A 20240-nucleotide genomic window follows, 5' to 3' on the forward strand; every position below is an offset into this window, starting at 1 on the left:
TTCATTCAGTTCGCGTTTGGCATCAGACGTGTGCGCAGCGGTTTGCTTCCACGTTCGACCAAAATTCCATATAATCGAATGTTTAATGTTGAAATTCAACGTGTTTCTGTGTGTGAAATTGTTTTAAGCTGTGTTTTGTTTGATTGTGTTTCTGAGCATAACATTGAAAAGGTTTTTATGAACACATAAAAGAAGTGAGTAAGATTTTTATTTAATTGACGAGTAAAATGTTGCTAAGCAAATGAACGTTTGCGGAGTAAATTTGAAAGCAAAATTAAAGTTGTGCCAGCTTTGAAAAGCTTTGTAATATTTTACTACCTGGATCAATTGTTACATTTCAATACTACCTGCATTACCCTTAACCATTTAAAACTTTTGGGATTTTTCGTTTTCATAAATATCATCTTTGGACTTGAATTTTATATTAATAGATTTCGTGGTCGTGTACTTACGTACATTTTAAGTGGAAATAATATTTCTTATTCTAGTTTGTGTTATTGAAATTTTATAAATTTCATTGCGTAAAGCATATGTTTCCACTTGCAATGGCGCTGACATTTTGTGAAATAAAAATAGGTATACGTAGGTATACAATTTTCAAAGATTACAAACTTGAAATTGCTAATTATTTGCTTCGTTGGCATAAACAATTAAATCTTTATACCGCACCGTCATTGTATATAAGAATAATATGAAAATATCAATCGTTTATGGACGAATTTATCAAATGGCATTATCTATAATAGGTTATATTAATCAGATTTAATAACATCATTTATCCGCGAAAGTTTAACATACCTAATTGATAAATTAATTAAATCGAAGTCCTTCCACTAAATTTGTGTAAATAACGTAAAAATAATGTAGGTACTCAGTAACGTTCCTAAGAAGTACAATATAACCCTTTTTTGTGAAAGAGCTACCTCCTTTTAGTCTTCAGTCGTAGCTAGATTTGTAGTTATTAATTTAAAACATCGTGTGCACGCCCGGTCACCGTCGAACCCGTCGCTTGCGACGAAGGGCTCGACGAGCGAACTAACCCATAGACACAGCCCACTGAGTTTCTCGCCGGATCTTCTCAGTGGGTCGCGTTTCCGATCCGGTGGTAGATTCTGCGAAGCACTGCTCTTGCTAGGGTCAGTGTTAGCAACTCTCCGGTTTGAGCCCCGTGAGCTCACCTACAAACGTTAGGGCGAAGCTGAAATAGCCTCTCAAGGCTACCAGCATAGTTAGGAAAAAAAAAAGTGTGCACGCTACACGAATTACTAAATGTCAGGCAACTCCTACATAGTTTTATTAGCGTGAACTTTTCTCAACACTTCATAAATCTTGTTTATAAAACGGTTTTTTGGAGTGAATTATCGGAAATAGCAAATCACGTTATGTGACGGTGACACTGATGATTATTTGCTTAAGACGATGTAACTGGTTCTTTAAATACAACAGTAGACAAGACAACCATAAACTATAGATAAATATAGATTGAACTAAGATATTCTAAGTTTTTTACGCGCCATATAACGGATACAAAAATCCTGGTGACCTATTCCGTTCGACGCTACATATTATTATTATTATAGAACATTAAGGACAGACTGATAAATCTATTGATCTTGAGCTTGACTTCTCTAGTTTTCTAGAATGTTCTAGCAGCTTTCTAGCATGTATATACTGCTATTGGACTCGTTTAACCTTCTTTAATACGGTACCTAAAATCTTGTAAAAAACAAGGTTTATAATATTTAAAATATTAACGTCAATATGATGATCGAATGATGTATAATAATGTGACACATATTATTTATTATATTATCTTACTACAATAACTACTCATAGGCAGATGGACCGCAAACGTGTTTGTGGAATGCAATGAAAAAGTTGAACGAGTGTCAGTGTTGCCAGATGTTCGTGAGTCGTGTCAAATTACTTTGCATCCCGGATTTTTTGGTCATTGTTCATGATAAGTGACATCCATGTGCTTATTCTCTATAAGATTATTACTTTTTAGGAGCTGGGTATATAATTGCTATTTACATCGTTAAAATCTTTTGTTTCTACGAGTTGCTGTTAGAATGCAAGATAATCATTTATATTTCATAACTTAATAAATATATCGACGCTTGAAAGGCAAACTAACTACTAAGCGACAATGCGTGAACTTTACAGTAGACTGATTTAAAGTTGAAATACCTGAAAACAAAATTTATTTTAACAAATCCACCTGTAGTAGAATCTAGGTAGTAGCTGTAGGATTGAAATGATTTTAATAGACCTAGAAATCAATTTTTTTTCGCATCGAATATGGTTATTGCCTATCATTTATGTACAAATCAGTTATTGTCGCTTACCTAGTCACTTTTGCCTTTCAAGCGTCGATATGATACTGTATTTTTTTCCTTTGAATATTGATAAGTATTATTATGGTGTTAGGACCTATTTTGAATTTTGTCATTATATACAAAGATACAATATATAAAGTTTATAGTACGCAACTATATATTTTAAATATTAATGAACATTAAAAACAATACAAGGCAATCATAAATTACGAATGAGCGAATAGGAGTACCGTTAATAAGTATGCGATTCTTTCGTATTGTATGCAAATTGCAAATGGCTGCAAAACAATCACTATAACCACTGCCGCCTTACACGTTCAGAAATGGAAAGTGCTAATACATAATTTCGGTGTATTGATTGAAACAATGAAAATTGAGATAGTTTTTTTTCTACAAATTGCTTTTAATATTAGTTATCATGCTTTATTTACACAAATATTGCTACAAATGGTAAAATTGAAGCGTAATATATACGTGACGCATATTTGTTTTTTATTTTCGCATACAAACCGCTATTTTCGGCCGTATCCATCTGGCAACATCTTTAGTGGAAGACAGGTGGAGACTGGCCAGTGATAATAATAAACAGTTTCTGCTCTGGCTTGGGATAACTACTAATTTTAACCACAGTAATATATTATTCTATATGATGTGACGCAAACGGAAATGCCCGCTCTGGTGTGACGGAATTACAATAACTATCAACTTTCTGTATTACCAAGGTCTATGGAACTTATTAATCGAAGTTCAAATTTCAAACGAGTCGATTAATTGTGTCTGTAGCGTCACGAATTCACAGATAATATAAATATGTACTTTTAATACGCTATCATTCGTGAAGCAATAAACCTTTTTTAAATATGTTTTCTATTCTAAGAAGCCCATGTTCCTGTTTTCCTATTTGTGTTGTTATTAACATTGCTTGTTACATGGAGAATAGCTGCGGCACAAACTTAAAAATAATAGACTTATCCTCAAGACAGAGACAGTGAGATAGAGAGACAGAGACAGACACAGAGAGAGAACAATGAGAGAGAAGAACACGCTAACATAATTGACATTAAAAACCACATACACTGGTGTACAATAAATGGGCTTGTCGCGAAAAACGATCTCGTCGATAATATGTTGCGATGTACTTTACTACTGTAGGTACTATCTAATGATGTACCGTCTCGCTGTCTCACTTTAATTCTTAAATATATTTTTTAATAAATTTGCCTATACACACTTTCTGAACAATAACATACGGACCGTCTGTCTACAGATCAACACCAGGGAAGATCTTCGCTTTGTCGTTTACCTCCCTAATACACATTAAAACAATTACTTTATAAACCTATTTTAGTAACTAAATATAGCTAAATATAGCGATTATTTATTTAATCGTTGTAATCAATGTAGTATGTATTGTGGTGCTCAGATGATGATGATGATGATGATGATGATGATGATGTTTTCGGGTCATTTCAACCCGAAAACACAAATACTTTTCAAAAAAAAGCCTATCTGCCTATCGTACGATTATATTATTCGACGAAGCCCGCAAAGTCTACTATATATACATACATAATTGTGAATACAATATCATCAATGTACACTTGTGTTACAGTATTAAATTTTAGCACACAGTAATGAATACCTATCAATGAATTATATATTACGTTTTTTATTTTAATGTTAGTATTGCCACGTATATTAAATGCACCAACTATGTCGAGTGCTCACGTTTTTTTTTTCATAAGCAAATATTTATACTAGATAAGACACGAAGGGTTTCGAACTCAAAACATTCTTTCAAATCGACGCGCCTGCGTGATGTATTCTTAAACAAAATGGATTCATTGTTTTAGTCGATTTTCTCATTAGTTTACTGCTTAATCGTCTTGACTACTGTACCTATAGGCTAGTTCGTACTTTACGATCTCTTATTGGTTCGTCTTTTTTTTTCAACTGAAGAATAAATACCATTAGGTTTTTATTTGGATGAATTGTAGGTATTGTACATAGTCGTCTTCGTTACACACCAGTTATTTCCCCTAACAGTGAGGGGAAGAATGCATTTTATACATAAAGATTTTAGAACGAAAATTCAGCTTTCATGACCGATATGTTCCCATTTTGGTTCTAAGTGCGACCCATCATCAGGCTGGCATCATTCCAAAAACGGGAAAATGATTTGTTCTACTTAGTAAATAAGCGGTCAAAGCACTCAAATATCGTGACACGAATCTATTTGCATAAATAAGTCTCGGCGTTACGAATATACAGTGATTTATTTATGGGAACTCTTCAAATTTCGCTAGTCAAGAGTTCTAGACCAATTGACTCTGTTTACAATTTATCTACGCCCAAGTCTGTATCTTATTTTATGGAGGTCGTATCTAGTTTGAAGACTAATCTCTGATAATGCGTCGCGCAATTCTTCTCCCCTTGTCTCGTCTACCTTCGACAGTCTTTTAACATGCCCGTGAGTGATACGAGGGCTGCACTAAAAGTATCGGGAATGGAATATTTCCAATGTTCCTGTCATATTAAAATCTTTTTAATTGAAAACTCCTTGGTTTTAAAAATCGAATACCATTTATTTATTTTAAAAAAAGATTCTCGGTCTTGTCACGAGGTTTTGTCAAACTTGTTTAGTCGTTGAGAAAATGGAATTGACTCGAGAAAATTCAAGAGCGATGATTTATTATGACTTTCGAAGTGGTTTAACACAAAAACAGTGTGTTGACCGGATGATTTCTGCATTTGGTGATGAAGACCCATCCAAAACCACAGTTTATCGCTGGTTTGCTGAGTTTCAACGTGGACGTGTCAAGCTCAGTGATGATCCCCGTCAAGGTCGTCCAAAAACTGCAGTCACCCAAGAAAACGTTGATGCTGTGCGTAAGCTGATTGAGGAAGATCGACATGTGACATACTGCGAAATTCAGGCAACTTTAGACATTGGCATGAGTCAAATACAAATAATCTTGCATGAACAATTAGGTGTAAAAAAGTTGTTTTCCCGATGGATACCGCATTCGCTCTGTGAAGAGCAAAAAGCGGCTCGCGTTACTTGGTGCGTCAGAACTCTCGAAAGATTCCACGCAGGATCCTCAAATGCTGTATACAACATTGTATCAGGTGACGAATCCTGGATATACGCGTACGAACCCGAAACAAAAAACCAGTCACGAGTTTGGGTGTTCGAAAATGAGTTAAAGCCAACAAAATTTGTTCGTTCACGGAGTGTTGCAAAAAAAAAAGGTGGCCACGTTTGTCTCCAAAACCGGCCATGTTACGACTATTCCTCTTGAGGGACAAAGAACGGTTAATGCAGAATGGTATGCTAGCATTTGTTTGCCACAGGTCGTTTCTGAACTCCGTAAAGAGAACTGCAACCGTCGCATCATCCTCCATCACGACAATGCGAGTTCTCACACCGCGCACAGAACAAAAGAGTTTTTAGAGCAAGAAAACATAGAATTATTAGACCATCCGCCATACAGCCCCGACCTAAGCCGGACTAAGCCCTAATGATTTCTATACTTTCCCGAAAATAAAGAATAAATTGCGTGGACAGAGATTTTCATCACCTGAAGAAGCTGTGGACGCCTACAAAACGGCCATTTTGGAGACCCCAACTTCCGAATGAAATGGTTGCTTCAATGATTGGTTCCATCGTATGGAAAAATGTGTCAAATTTCGCGGAGAATACTTCGAAAAGCAATAAATACATTTTTAAATAGTAATGTTGTGTCACTTCGTTAATTCCCGAAATTTTCAGTGCCGCCTAGGTACTATCAGTTTTTTTTGTTAGTTTGACGAATGGGTAGATAGATGATCGTCCTTTGGTTTTTACCATTCGACATGACTTTCTACTATCAACTTGTAAAATTGTAGAATTACTAGTGATAGAGCATATTATGAGCTCGCACGTGTAGGTGCCATCGTTTTGTTAAAAACAGTTCAGTTAAAACAATTCAGACTTTAACCTAATGACTTAAGGTGGAAAGCGGAACCACGATTCGCGCTATGCGACAACCATCTATACGCTCCGGTAACTAACATAACACCAGACTGGCCTTGACCTCATTCCCTGTGTTAGGAAATTTCACGATCTGAAATACTTGATCAATCAGATCAATAGGCAGTGAGTTAAATGCCTAGAAGTTGGAGGTCAGATCGAATACTCGCTGTTACGGTGCTCTCACGATCAGAGGTCAAGCGGCTTTGTCCAATCTGTTCTTGATTAAAGAGATTCAGCCAATATTGGTTGAATGTTTTTATTTTAAGGAACAGCAAAATTTAATTTTTTTTTATTGCTTAAATGGGTGGACGATCTCACAGCCCACCTGGTGTTAAGTGGTTACTAGAGCCCATAGACATCTACAACTTAAATGCGCCACCCACCTTGAGATATAAGTTCTAAGGTCTCAAGTATAGTTACAACGGCTGCTTCAAACCGAAACGCCTTACTGCTTCACGGCAGAAATAGGCAAGGTGGTGGTACCTACCCGCGCGGACTCACTAGAGCACCAGTATTATTATGGTTATACTATACTATACCACCATACCATAATACCAATACCATACTACTTTTTTGTGACGATAATTTTTGTTAATGCCAAATTCAAAGATCACAGTTTATGTATTATTTTGTTGATGGGTTCTGTCCATTCTTTATTATGGAAATAATGGCAATGTTATAGTGGTAGTCGAAAGTTTTCAACATTTTGTATTCTGTAACGAATTTTTCATTATTAAAACCCGAAACTCATGATTTGTTCGGGGCTTACTCATATAGGCAGGACGGTGGTATCTAAGGCTTAAACATACAAGCTTAGTTACATGCGACCTTCTCAGTGGGTCGCGATTCCGGTGGCAGACTCAGTGAAGCAATCCTCTTGCTTGGACAGAGATATTAGCCAATACAGGTCGAGTCCCGTGAGCTTACCACTAACCAAGGCGAAGTTAGAACACCTCCTCGAGGCTGTTGGCAGATAACTAGGAAAAACAAGTTATAGACTAGAAGTTAGTATGTGAATTGGAAGGTTTGTTGCCCCTTTCCTCAGTGATCTTATTGAGGATATTAAGACCAAGTAAAAAAAAAAATTGCTCTTGTATGCGGTCGAGCATACGCCTCATCTGATGGTGAGTGGATACCGTCGCCCATGGACTTCAGCAATGCCAGTGGCAGAGCCAAGCCGCTGCCTACCGTTGAACCGTTGAAGAATGAGACGTCCTTGATACACGAGTAGATTTGAAAGCTAATCGAACCTCTTAAAGCTAGTGAAGATGACGTTGAAAAATAGCGTTACACATATCGATACCAATAGAGCTGTAAAAGCGTGCTAAAAACGTACAGTATTACTTACTAGAGCTAGTGTTACTAGTGCTAGCTAGTGTTAAAGTAGCCAGGCTGAGCCCCGTGAACTCTACACGTCCAGTGAAGCTATGATAAGTCATTGAGGTTACTAGCATGGATAGAAAAAAAATGCGGTATTCTCGTAACGATTTATAAAAGTAATATCTATATATTAATAAGTGAAGCAAAAACTTTGTATCCCTTTTTACATAAATTGCGCGGACGGAGAAGTATGAAATTTTTCCACACTTATAGAGAATATAGAGAAGAAGTGCACAGTGCTAATATTTTTTTAAAATAATGCATAAAAGATACACTAAATCAATAAAGAAAACGTTACACACACTACATACCATGTATTTGACGCACACACGCATGCATACTATTTATTGTCAAACTTTTGTTCTTGACGTCTGTTGTCAAATTGAGAATAGATTAAATATTGTTTGTCTTTGTTAATATTTTTATAGTGCAGTCTTGGCGAAATTTGTGATTATAGAAGTATAAAATACAATCATAATAGTGTACAAACTTACAATTCCAATTAATTATATTCGAATTTCGACTACTGCGGGACCTCTAGTCATTATTATATCATTATCATGACTCAAATCGGTTCAGTCGTTGACATTTGAAATTTGCACAACTAGGTCGAATTTACACTAGACAACGTCTCTCTCAAAACTGGTCAACACTGATACTGGCTCTCGAATTTCGTCATTATTTCCAGATCTGTAAGTCTGTAATCCCTTGCGCATATTTTCTTCCGTTAGTTACCAAGTCTGTTTTTATAAATAACTCCGTAGCACGAGAAGGCCTTCAGTGATAAAGAAATTCATAGAATTTAACACTCTAGAACGTAGATTATGTTTTCATAGATCGCTATCTTGACAGATTTAGTTTTTTTTTTTTTTACTCGCTTGACCTTATCTATCTGTTACATAGTAACGAAACCTTCCAACGTAAGCTTTAGGAGTATCAAGACGTTAAATATTTACGCATACGAAGGCGGCTGACAACACAAATACTTGTATCACTTCGATCTATTATCCTAGGCCACGCTGAGTGTCTCGCCGGATCTTCTCAGTCGGTCGCGTTTCCGATCCGGTGGTAGATTCTGCGAAGCACTGATCTTGCTGGAGCCAGTGTTAGTAACACTCCCGGTTTGAGCCCCGTGAACTCACCTACACTTCAAAGAGAAGCTGAAATAGCCTCTCAAGGCTATCGGCATAGGTAGGAAAGAAAATAAAAAAATAAGAAAAATATTATCCTGACTAGGATAAACGGAACAAAAAAATGGTTTTTTTTTTTATAATTCGACTAAAATAAACACGCACCTATGTCTGTGTTTGTTTATTATTTATAAACCGTATATTTTTAATTCTTTATTAGAGCCATACATCCATTAGATTAAGTTGGCTTACCATATTTAAATATTAAGGAAAAAAAATGATTACTCGTACTATTTTGTAAGTTCAAAAAAAATATATACAGTTTCTTTGCGTGCGTCTTCATGTGTACACACATAAAACGTACATGGATATACATAACAGTGCAAATTAATAACTTTTTGCTCTAACTCGTCTAGTCGAACTCATGCGACGCTCGAAGAGCCCGACGAGTGACGTAATCCATAGACACAACCCACTGAATTTTTCGCCTGATCTCCTCAATGGGTCGTGATTCCGATTCGGTGGTAGGTTCTGCGAAGCACTGCTCTTGCTAGGGAGAATGTTAGCAAATTCTCTCAGGTTGAGCCCCGTGAGCTCACCTACCTGTCCGACCGTAGCTGGAATAGCCTCTATGCTACCAACGAATAGGTAGGGAACAGAATTAAAATATTAACGAACAATTATATCCAAAATATGATGATATACATAATATTATTATTTTAAACTTTAAGCGATTGCATAAAAAAACGGTATTACGCATCTACATATTATACCTACGCGTACATTCAAATATCAATAGTGAGATGATACGCCTGGTTGTTTTTTCTTAATTCTTAGTCAAAAATAAAGGAATTACTGGCTCTAATGAATCTCGCTTCGTTGGGACTTAAAAACAAAAGCATTTCACACATGAGCGCACCTAACCAGGTCAAGTCTATCTTCGGTAATAATAAAAAAAACGAACCCGTTTCTTGCGTCCATAAATCTATATATTAATACGTGAAGCAAAAACTTTGTATCCCTTTTTACGAAAATTGCGCGGACGGAGGACTGTGAAATTTTCCACACTTATAGAGAATATATAGAAGAAGTGCACAATGGTAATATTTTTTTAAAATAATGCACAAAAGATACATTAAATCAATAAAGAAAACATTACACACACTACATACCATGTATTTGACGCACACACGCATGCATACTATTTATTGTCAAACTTTTGTTCTTGAAGTCTGTTGTCAAATTGAGAATAGATTAAATATTGTTTGTCTTTGTTAATATTTTTTATAGTGTAGTCTTGACGAAATTTGTGATTATAGAAGTATAAAATACAATCATAATAGTGTACAAACTTACAATTCCAATTAATTATAGTCGAATTTCGACTACTGCGGGACCTCTAGTACAATTATTATTAGCCACAAACATTACATGTGTATACATGTGTAGTATATACACTTTGAATTATCAGAACAACGCCGCCTCATTCCGGTTCGATTTGACATATGTCCGGTCCGGTCCCGCGATCATTGGACACAACGTGCAATTGACCTGCGTAAATATCATTGACACTGTGCTCCATGAGAATAGTTACTTGGCACGCGATTCAACAAACGTGTCGTGGATCAATTTCTCACTCGGATTTAGTTGAGGCCCGTGAAGGTTACCATTTTTCCCGGTCATCGTTCTCGCCGAACGCGTCGAACTTGCGACGAAGGGATAAGCGAGTAAATTAACCTACAGACATAGCCCACTGAGTTTCCGGATCTTCTCATTGGGTCGCGTTTCCGATCCGGTGGTAGATTGTGCGAAGCGCTGCTCTTGCTAGGGCCAGTGTTAAGCAACACCTCCTAGTTTGAGCCCTGTGAGCTCACCTACTTGTTAGAGCTACGCTGAAATGGCCTCTGAAGGCCATCAGCTTAGATGGGAAAAAAATGTTTACTGCATAAATAGGTAAACGATATCCTAGCGCTCCCAGTGGAAAGTGGTTTCCAGAGGCCGTCATATCAGCCATCGCCATCCATTTTGAAATATATGATCGAAGGCTTGTATAACGTTTTTCCTACTCTTCAGACCGGAACGTATGACAGTTTTGCATAGGCAGGATCGTAATGCCTACCGGTCTGGTTTTACATTACGCCAATATCCATAACAAAACCTAGCTCAGGACTAGTTGAGTTTGTAATGTTTGTTTTGTTCAAATGAGGTTCGAAGAGCTTCCGCTGGTAGACCATGGTTCAGCTACGCCATTGCTGTTGCTGCCTCTCATGAGCGACGGCTTTCCAAGACAATAAAATAATAAAAAAGACGATTACTTACAAATACTCAAGAAGGACAATTAGTCAACATAAAAACTCTATCATCACCTATTACAATTATTTCCCAATATTATTTCATATACCACTAGATACCTTTTATGACGTCACACCATAGCTGCCCATTTTTATTAGTGTTGAAAAGGAAAATTACATTCGAGATAATAATAATATAATAACTGTTAACAATTCTCAAGGTTAATTTCAACCATTCAATTATGTAGAATTATCTAGAAATGTAGATCAATTATAAAAGCACACGGAAGCGAATGGTTGCAAGAATTCATAATATATACTCGATTATTTATATATCGATTCATAATATGCACTACACAAGGGCTACGTTTAAACAGTTAAAAATTTGCAATTATGCTGTTGCAATTTTTTATTTTTTACCTATCCTGATAGTTTTGAGAAGCTATTTCAGCTTCGCCTTGACGTGTCGGTGAGCTCACGGGGCTCACACCGGGGTGTTGCTAACACCGGTCCTTGTAAGAACCGTGCCTCGCAGAATCTACCAACGGATCGGAAACGCAATCCACTGAGAGAGATCCGGCGAGAAATTCAGTGGGCGATTTTTGCAATCAACTAAGTACGCATTAAAGGAATATGTTCGTACTAATGGTTGGATACTGGAACTTACCTTGCCTTTTCATATTTTTTTTTTATTGCCTTTGTAGGCAGACGGGCATACGGCCCACCTGATGGTGAGTGATTACCGTCGCCCATGGACTTCAGCAATGCCAGGGGCAGAGCCAAACCGCTGCCTACCGATGTCATGCGATCCAGTTTTAAAAATAGCGTAACTGTTAATCTAATGCTATTGAAAATTCGATCTTAACTATGGACTTTGACGGAACATTCATTTTGTTATATCTATTGGTCACCACCTAGCTTCAGTTTGGCCGTTGGCTGTATGCACCAATATGCGCCTATAATAAATAATAAATGTAACTTTAAAACCTTGCTTAAATATTAAATTGAACTAACCATTAATAATACTTCTATGGTTAAATTTCTCTTTAAGTTTTCGCGTATGGACATCGACGACTGATTCCCCACGAATATTTATACATACCTCAAAATTAAATGCATATTAGATTCAATTATTACTTATAGTCATTGTTTTATTTAAAACTTTACGAATACATTACAGATTTCGTGGTCACGGACGATATCGGAAAGAATCTATATATATAAAAATGATTGCTGTTCGTTAGTCTCGCTAAAACTCGAGAACGGCTGGACCGATTTGGCTAATTTTAGTCTTGAATTATTTGTGGAAATCCAGAGAAGGTTTAAAAGGTAGATAAATAGAATTAAATAAAAATAACAATTTTGTTTTTCCTTTGATGTGTCCCCCCCCCAGTTTATTTTATACATAAACTTAGATCTTTTAACTATAGATTGAGGCACTACGAAGTCTGCCGGGTCAGCTAGTAAACAATAAAAAACTTAAGATTAAATAATCAAAGTAGTTTTAATTCTTCTTCTCAGTCGTACAATCCTAGCGGAGTTGTCGTGGTTATGTATGTCCTATTTGCGACTTTTGAGAGATTATTTGAGGTTTTGAGAGAGAGTTTTAATTGAGTACTGAAGTTATTTCTAAAGAATATAAAATTGTATTTTTCTCGAGGGATCCGGTCCCAATTCCACTGTTCCTTTGTCTGTTTCTATCTATTTGTTTATTCATCGGGCATCGCCCACTAGACCGATATCAATAAAACCGGTATTACGAGATTTTCATTTTATTATTATTAATATGCTGGTTTGGTCTATCTTAATAGACCACACTAAATACCGGCTGTATCTTTTACAAAATTTCTGTAGATAAAACGGTTGTCTGGAACGGTTTACTTTTAGCAAGAAGACTGCCTAATTTTTTTTATTGCTATTGTGAGCAGACGAGCATACGGCCCACCTGATGGTAAGTGGTCACCGTCGCTCATGGACGTCAGCAATGCCAGGGGCAGAAACAAGCCGCTGCCTACCGCTTAATACTCTCCACAAGCCTCGTTTAAAGAAGGACATGTCATAGCGCTCGGAAAACACCGTGGAGGGGAGCTCATTCCAAAGCCGCATGGTACGTGGCAGATCTCTGCTTGTCGACTGTTTTTGCATATTAATTGTGTTTTGGTGTGCAATAAAGTATATTCTTTCTATCTCTCTGTCGCTTATAATGCCGAGAGCTGCACGTTTTACAATAAAATCCTATTCTATAGAATAGTTTTATAATAAAGTTGCAATAAATGAATAAAGAACGGTTCTAACAGAATTCCACCTTCAAGTAGGTACCTACATAATTGTTTCATGTTGATTTTAATTAATAGGTAATAGAATAGAGGGAAAAACCTTGTACGTAATAAATGATAAATAACATAAAATGAAACAGATCTGAGAACTCATATTCTGCACATTCATGATACGTATAAAAAGACATAAAATATTATGTGATAAATATATGGCATATACATAGGTTATTATCTGTTTAATGACAACCTGAACCCATATAAATCACAATTTGAATGGCGCCACCCACTTTTTTTTATTATTACATGGATGGGTGGACGAACTCACAGCCCACCTGGTTGTAAATGGTTAACGGAGCCCACAGACATCTAAAACGTAAATGCCGCCCTCCCACCATGAGATATGAGTTCTAAGGTCTCAGTATAGTTACAACGGCTGCCCGACCCTTCAAACCGGAACGCATTACTAGTTCACGGCAGAAATAGGCAGGGTGGTGGTACCTACCCCTTTGAGACATTAGATCGAATTCTCAATTGCAATTGTACCCCTCACCTTCTTTCAAAAAGGAACGCATGCTTTACGGCAGAAATAGGCAGGACAGTACCTCCCAGTGGGAGCTTACGATACGGCTTGCCACCAATCAATTTATAAATCTTCAAGTTTTTTTATTTTGGAGGCGATCGTGATCATATTTATGTTAACATGTATTTCTTGCGATATATAGATACCTTCCTACAGGATTTCATCACAAGCATAGCCGCATCATTTGGTGCGTACACAAGAGGTATTTTCCTCTAGGCCACGATGCGACTCTTTCATCTATAATCTTTTATAACCCAAGATAAGCAGACCCCCTAAACCAAGCGAATCTACATTACTTGCGTCTAAATTAAAATGATGCAACTGTGTCAAACGCACTTAGTTTGTTGTAAACTCGTAAAAAATAATCTATAATTAATTTCAGGTAAAATCCACCAAAAATGCACACTTAAGTGGAAGGAATCACCAGTGTGCAGTATGTACCACTTACTCCCAGTAAAATGGATCTCGAAGATCAACGACGGCGGAATCTCTACACAGTTCTTCATGGCTATGATGGGTAAGTAGAATCCAACTACGCCAAACAATAATCCAGGGTCCATTTATGTTACCTGCCGGTCATCGTTCTCGTCGAACCCCTCGCTTGCGACGAAGGGCCCGGCTAATAAATTAACCAACAGCACAGCCCACTGAGTTTCTCGCCGGAACTTCTCAGTGGGTCGCGTTTCCAATCCGGTGGTAGATTCTGCGAAGCACTGCTCTTGCTAGGGTCAGTGTTAGCAACGTCGTCAGGTTTCAGCCCCGTGAGCTCACCTACTTGTTAGGGTTACGCTGAAATGGCCTCTCGAGATCATCAGCTTAGGTAGGAAAAAAAACGTTACTTGCATCGGATAATAGGGTAGACGATCTCACGGCCTACCTGGTTACGGGGCCCCATGGACATTAACAACGTAAATGCTGCCTCCGCTTTGTAGATGTTTATGGGCTTCGGAAACCATTTAACACCAAGTAAGCCAAACTCCAGATGGGCCATGAGCTCGTCCACCCATCTATGCAATAAATAAATAAAAGTGTGTTCAGTATGTTCGCTTTTACTATATTAATAATAAATGAGATCAAGTCAAGCACGGTCAACCGGCCCCAAATGTGTCATTACACCTTTGATGGTGGGACGGAAAAAAATCGATCCTGATTTAATAAAAAAATCATAATTTTAAAACCATTATTTACGCTCCATCATGTTGTACAGCTAAATGAAACGATACTTTCATAAAAATATACATGACTTAAAAAAAACCAGCAATGGAACACAAAATCAAAAACAGCTGATGCTCGGGTCAACGAACGCCCGGGCGCGGCGTTTGTTTTACACGCACACAGGCGCAGCGCTGATACCGCGCTCCCCGAAATTTACCCAACTTTGTGGGTACAAAATTTTCGTTTTCGGAAGCGGTCTCCTAACACCCAGTACATATAATGCGTTTAAGTATATACATATATAGATCATAGACACCCACACAGTGTTCATTACGAATGCTTGCCTGATGTGGGAATCGAAACCACGACCTCGATGCACCTGTCAGGGCCACTAACTACCACCAACGATTGCGTCATATACTATTACTACTACTAGTATATGACACAACAACCTAGTTTATTGACCTGAGAGTGACAGGAGCTTCAGATGAGACCTCGTCTCAAAAGTGATGAAATAATTATGTTTATGCACCTTTAGTGACCTTAGCACCGGATAGACAGTAAACAAGTCCGATCCTGTAATAGCAAAAAAAAACTCTTGATCGCCTCTATTTTAGTATCACTATGTCAAAAACTTACAGAACTGCCAACTATCGAATATTTATTATTTAATAATATTCATTTTATAATATATTAAAATATTATGTTTATGCACCTTTAGTGGCCTTAGCACCGGATAGACAGTAAGCAAGTCCGATCCTGTAATAGCAAAAAAAACTCTTGATCGCCTCTATTTTAGTATCACTATGTCAAAAACTTACAGAACTGCCAATTATCGAATATTTATTATTTAATAATATTCATTTTGTAATATTTTAAAATTGTCCGTACAATATAAAATACGAATATTGTATATTGTATTATTCTTACCTTTGTCTCTTCGCAACCGGTGCCATTTACTTTTGAATAAATTATTCAAGTCTACATCAATATTCAATTAAGGATACTATTAAAGAAATTACGACTATCCAATACAAAATAAAATCGGTATCAACCAGAATTGATCTTAATATTAGAATAATTTATTTTTGACAAGTTCTAAGTATGACAAACGCAGCGGCTCTAAACCTTTTTATACTCAGTAGCATAGATTATACACTTAATATATTTGAGACTCAGTAGTACATTCGTACTCTACAAATACGCAACACCTTCAACATATTTTTTAAGGGATTTTATGACCTGGTAACTAAGACCTTTAGGTCAAGTCTTATTTTAATTTTAATAAAAACTTTTTAATATGAAAATGATATTATGAAATGAAATGAAATGAAATTGGATGAGATGAGAAGAGATGAGAATGATATGGGATGAAATGGAGAAGAGATGAGAATGATATGGGATGAAATGTAATCTCAGTAAAATGGTGGTCATTTACTGAGACTTTTTCAGTGGACTTTTTGGAAGATCTCCAGAAGTTACGTCCAGCGGCTTTGTTTTATTTTCCCACATTTGTGCACATTCACAGATACTAAACACCGTTATTACGCATTTAAACCTGAAAAAACACTAAGTAGACAAAATAAAACAAATCACACAACTCCACTGCTCGCGTTTCCGCCAAAAAGTCACCTTCACATACTTGCATAAATTTTTTTAAGAGTTCAAGTGAAAGTAGGTTTTAGAGCATTTAATACATTTCGCCTGCGTGGTCAAGAAAAAGCTTTATTGTAGTTTCGTGGGAATGAGATTATTTTTTCGGATAAAAGGTAGCATGTTACACTTCTGACTTAAATGTCACTTAAAAAAAAACATTTAAACTAAAAAAAAACTATTACTTAGAGAAAATCATGTCAATCCATTGCTTTGTTTCGACGTGAAAGAAAGACAAATAAACAAAGGAACAAACATAAATTTTCACTAATATTAATCTATAACAAGTTGTTAAGTTAACATCTAGTTAGCAGAGATACAGTTCCGCCGGGTCACCTTAATTAAAAACATCAAATTTGTAAATCTCGCGACGTACTTGTCTGGGGCTTGCTACACACCTTAATGTCGCGGCACGGTGGTTGAGAACCGCTGGACTAACGTCTTAGATCTTATCGATCGAATCTTAGATCTTGAAACTTGTTCGGTAAAGTTGCACATTATTCTATCACAGTCACCTGTCACCGTGATCTTGTCACGTGCGAACACGAACAGACAAAGTGGTCGCAGTGTACAGTACTGATCTTAAAAAAATCAATGAATCAACTCATTGACATATATATGTCGGGTTGAGCTGTTCCCGATCATCATCACTTGTATCCTCGTGGTCCGTTCTTTGTAGGTTAGACTCGAAATAGGAACATAATTAAATAATAGCAGGAAACGCGGTGTTCTCAGAGATGCGTGCGATCGCAACGGTGCCTCCAATAAGAATGCCTTCTCTTTCAAATGAGTCTAGTTACTACCAGCATAGACTATCTCATCAAATGTCATACGTCATCCACAGTTTCACTGACACTTGCCATACGTCATTGTCTATTGAACGAGTCACTAATAAGTCTACCCATAAACAATTAGAATCGACATCTCCGATTCCATCCAGGTAATTAACCTGACGTTTCCAATCTAATATATCACAGCTATTTCCACTGATGCTCCGACATGTATAAATATATTACTTTAAACAATCCCTGTTGGAAATAATATAGTAACAATATAAAAACGGGAGATTAAACCATAGAAGTAGTTTTGTTTATGTCTATGGTTCGCGAAAATCGAAGAACAGAATAAAAACACGATTTTAGTTGAATTTGTAGCTACCTCCTTTTTTGTATTTGGTTACTAAAATATTTTTAATGAAGTACACAATTATTAGATTAAATAAACATTGAATGTATTTCTTAACTAACAAACAAACATATTACTTTACCTTTCATTTATAAGAATCTTATAAAACGCTACGTTCCATTTATAAAATGTGGTCATGAGTGATAATGATCCTATCGCTACAGGTAGCTGCTTAAAAGTAGCAATAATTGTCTTATTACTAGCTAACCCGGTAGACTTCGTAGTGCCTCAATCGATAAACAAAAGACCTAAACTTTTGTATAAAATAAACTTAAAACAAACAAAAGGAATCCGTCCGACGGGAGACACATCAAAAGAAAAATAAAATTGTTATTTTTATTTAATATCGAGCATTTACATATTTATCTACCTTTTAAACCTTCTCTGGACTACAAATAATTCAAGATCAAAATTAGCCAAATCGGTCCAGCCGTTCTCGAGTTTTAGCGACACTAACGAACAACAATTCATTTTTATATATATATAGATTTTCACAGTACGTATATAACAGGTCAGCACGCCCCTGTACATAAAGGCTTAGTGATTGCAACTTGTTTTACCACAAAACACATTCGACTGTGACTGTGCTGCATGACACAGACTTGGTTATCAAACATACCTAATGCATCGATTCAGATTGAAACACAGAATAACACATACGCCGTTCGCTACCTTTGCGCTGTAAAAATATTTATTTTTCATTTATAAACAAAGAAACGCACAATGATAAAAAAAAACTCAGTGATTAATAGCATAGCATGAACAATGCAGTTTCATATTGGAGCGTAACTGATGGAAAAAAGATATGTGGTGTCGTGGGACACCGGATAGGAATGAAGTTCCTTATTATAAAAATATTAATTTTAAGTGATATTCGAGGTATAAAGAAAATAATTATTCGGGTATACATTTTTTATTATGCTTTTTTTATTGATAAAAAATACTTTACAAAGCTATCAACTTTATTTTATTCACAATGATTTATAAAAAATATATAATAATAATATACACAGAAACAGCTATTTATATGAATAATAATAATAACCGTCATCACGTAGACTATAGATTAGACACTGTATAGCCATCATACTAAGATTATACATAAATAATAAAAATCTTACGTTACGGACGTTTTTTCCCGGTTAGGGTACCCCTCCGATGGAGTGCCGTCCTACTAACAGGATGGGTACCGGCGACGGCGAGCCTTCGGCGCGCACTGTGCGGTACCGTGGGTTTCGTGGAGTCGGAGTGGTGGGGCTCGATGGGGTTTAGTCGGTAGTCGTTCTGCGGGGCAAGTGCTTCGCGCGCCTTTTTCAAGGCGTAGTCTCCTGTGAGAAATTGGGGGAGGTGAAGGACCTCGGCTCTTCTCTTCTCCCCTTAATCCTCTCAGGAGGCGCCGGAGTCCGACATAACCCGGTCCGTTACCCCCCTCGACCGGGTATCCGTAAATGGATTCCCCAGCGTAAAAAAAAAAAAAAAAAAAAGGGTACCCCTCCGCATCGTCTCATAAGGAACTTCATTCCAAAAAACAATGATGCTATTTATTTACAAGGAAATGAACTTTATGAAATGATCGCGGGGCCGCAAGCGAATGCATTGGGTCTGACCAAATCCGCACCACACTCGCTTCCAACGTCTTCTTCATCATCATCTTCTCCGTGTAGCCAAAGATACGATGAGATGGCACAATAACGCGAAGACGAAAGTCTTGGATTGAGGTGATCGTGACCTTAGACGTGAGAAGCATAACAGAGCGAGAGGAACTTCAAAAATTGACGTTTATGATCTTGATATTATTGATAGATTGATTGGTTGCCTTCAGTTTAAAAGATGATTGAATCGATTGCTTTTTTGATAGATATAAACTGTAATTTATTTAGGATTAGTTTTATATGCTGTATATGTATATGCGGCATGATTGAGTAAAAACATCTTTACATTAAATGTAACATTTATAAAGTAATAAATAGATATGACCGATATGTTACGACCAAATACAAACTTCACGCGTCTCTCAATCCTGCGCACTGTAAAACGCCCGACCACGGACGTACGTGTCACATACAAAAACACAATAAATAATAAACGAAGCATCGTAAAACTCGGTTGCGGTTTTTATCCGTTGTCCTTGAACGGAAACTTGCGGGCTTGTTTAGCGAAAACCGTCGGCACACGAGCGCAATCAAAAATGACGAATTACGTCATGCCGTATTGGATTTGAAGTGTGCGTAACCGT

The 20240-nt window shown here is 36.9% G+C and overlaps 1 protein-coding gene across 1 annotated transcript in view; it reads left to right on the forward strand.

Annotated features, from left to right (window-relative positions):
* The window catches only part of LOC114250723 (solute carrier family 2, facilitated glucose transporter member 8), a 46597-nt gene continuing 26357 nt past the window's right edge, over nt 1–20240 (forward strand). The window contains exons 1-2 of the mRNA XM_028184710.2: nt 1–194; nt 14394–14528. Coding sequence (XP_028040511.2) covers nt 14447–14528 — 82 coding nt within the window. The 5' untranslated portion in view covers nt 1–194; nt 14394–14446. The remainder of the gene's footprint in view (nt 195–14393; nt 14529–20240) is intronic.

Source organism: Bombyx mandarina, chromosome 20 (assembly GCF_030267445.1).
Source record: "Bombyx mandarina strain Sakado chromosome 20, ASM3026744v2".
NCBI lineage: Eukaryota > Metazoa > Arthropoda > Insecta > Lepidoptera > Bombycidae > Bombyx > Bombyx mandarina.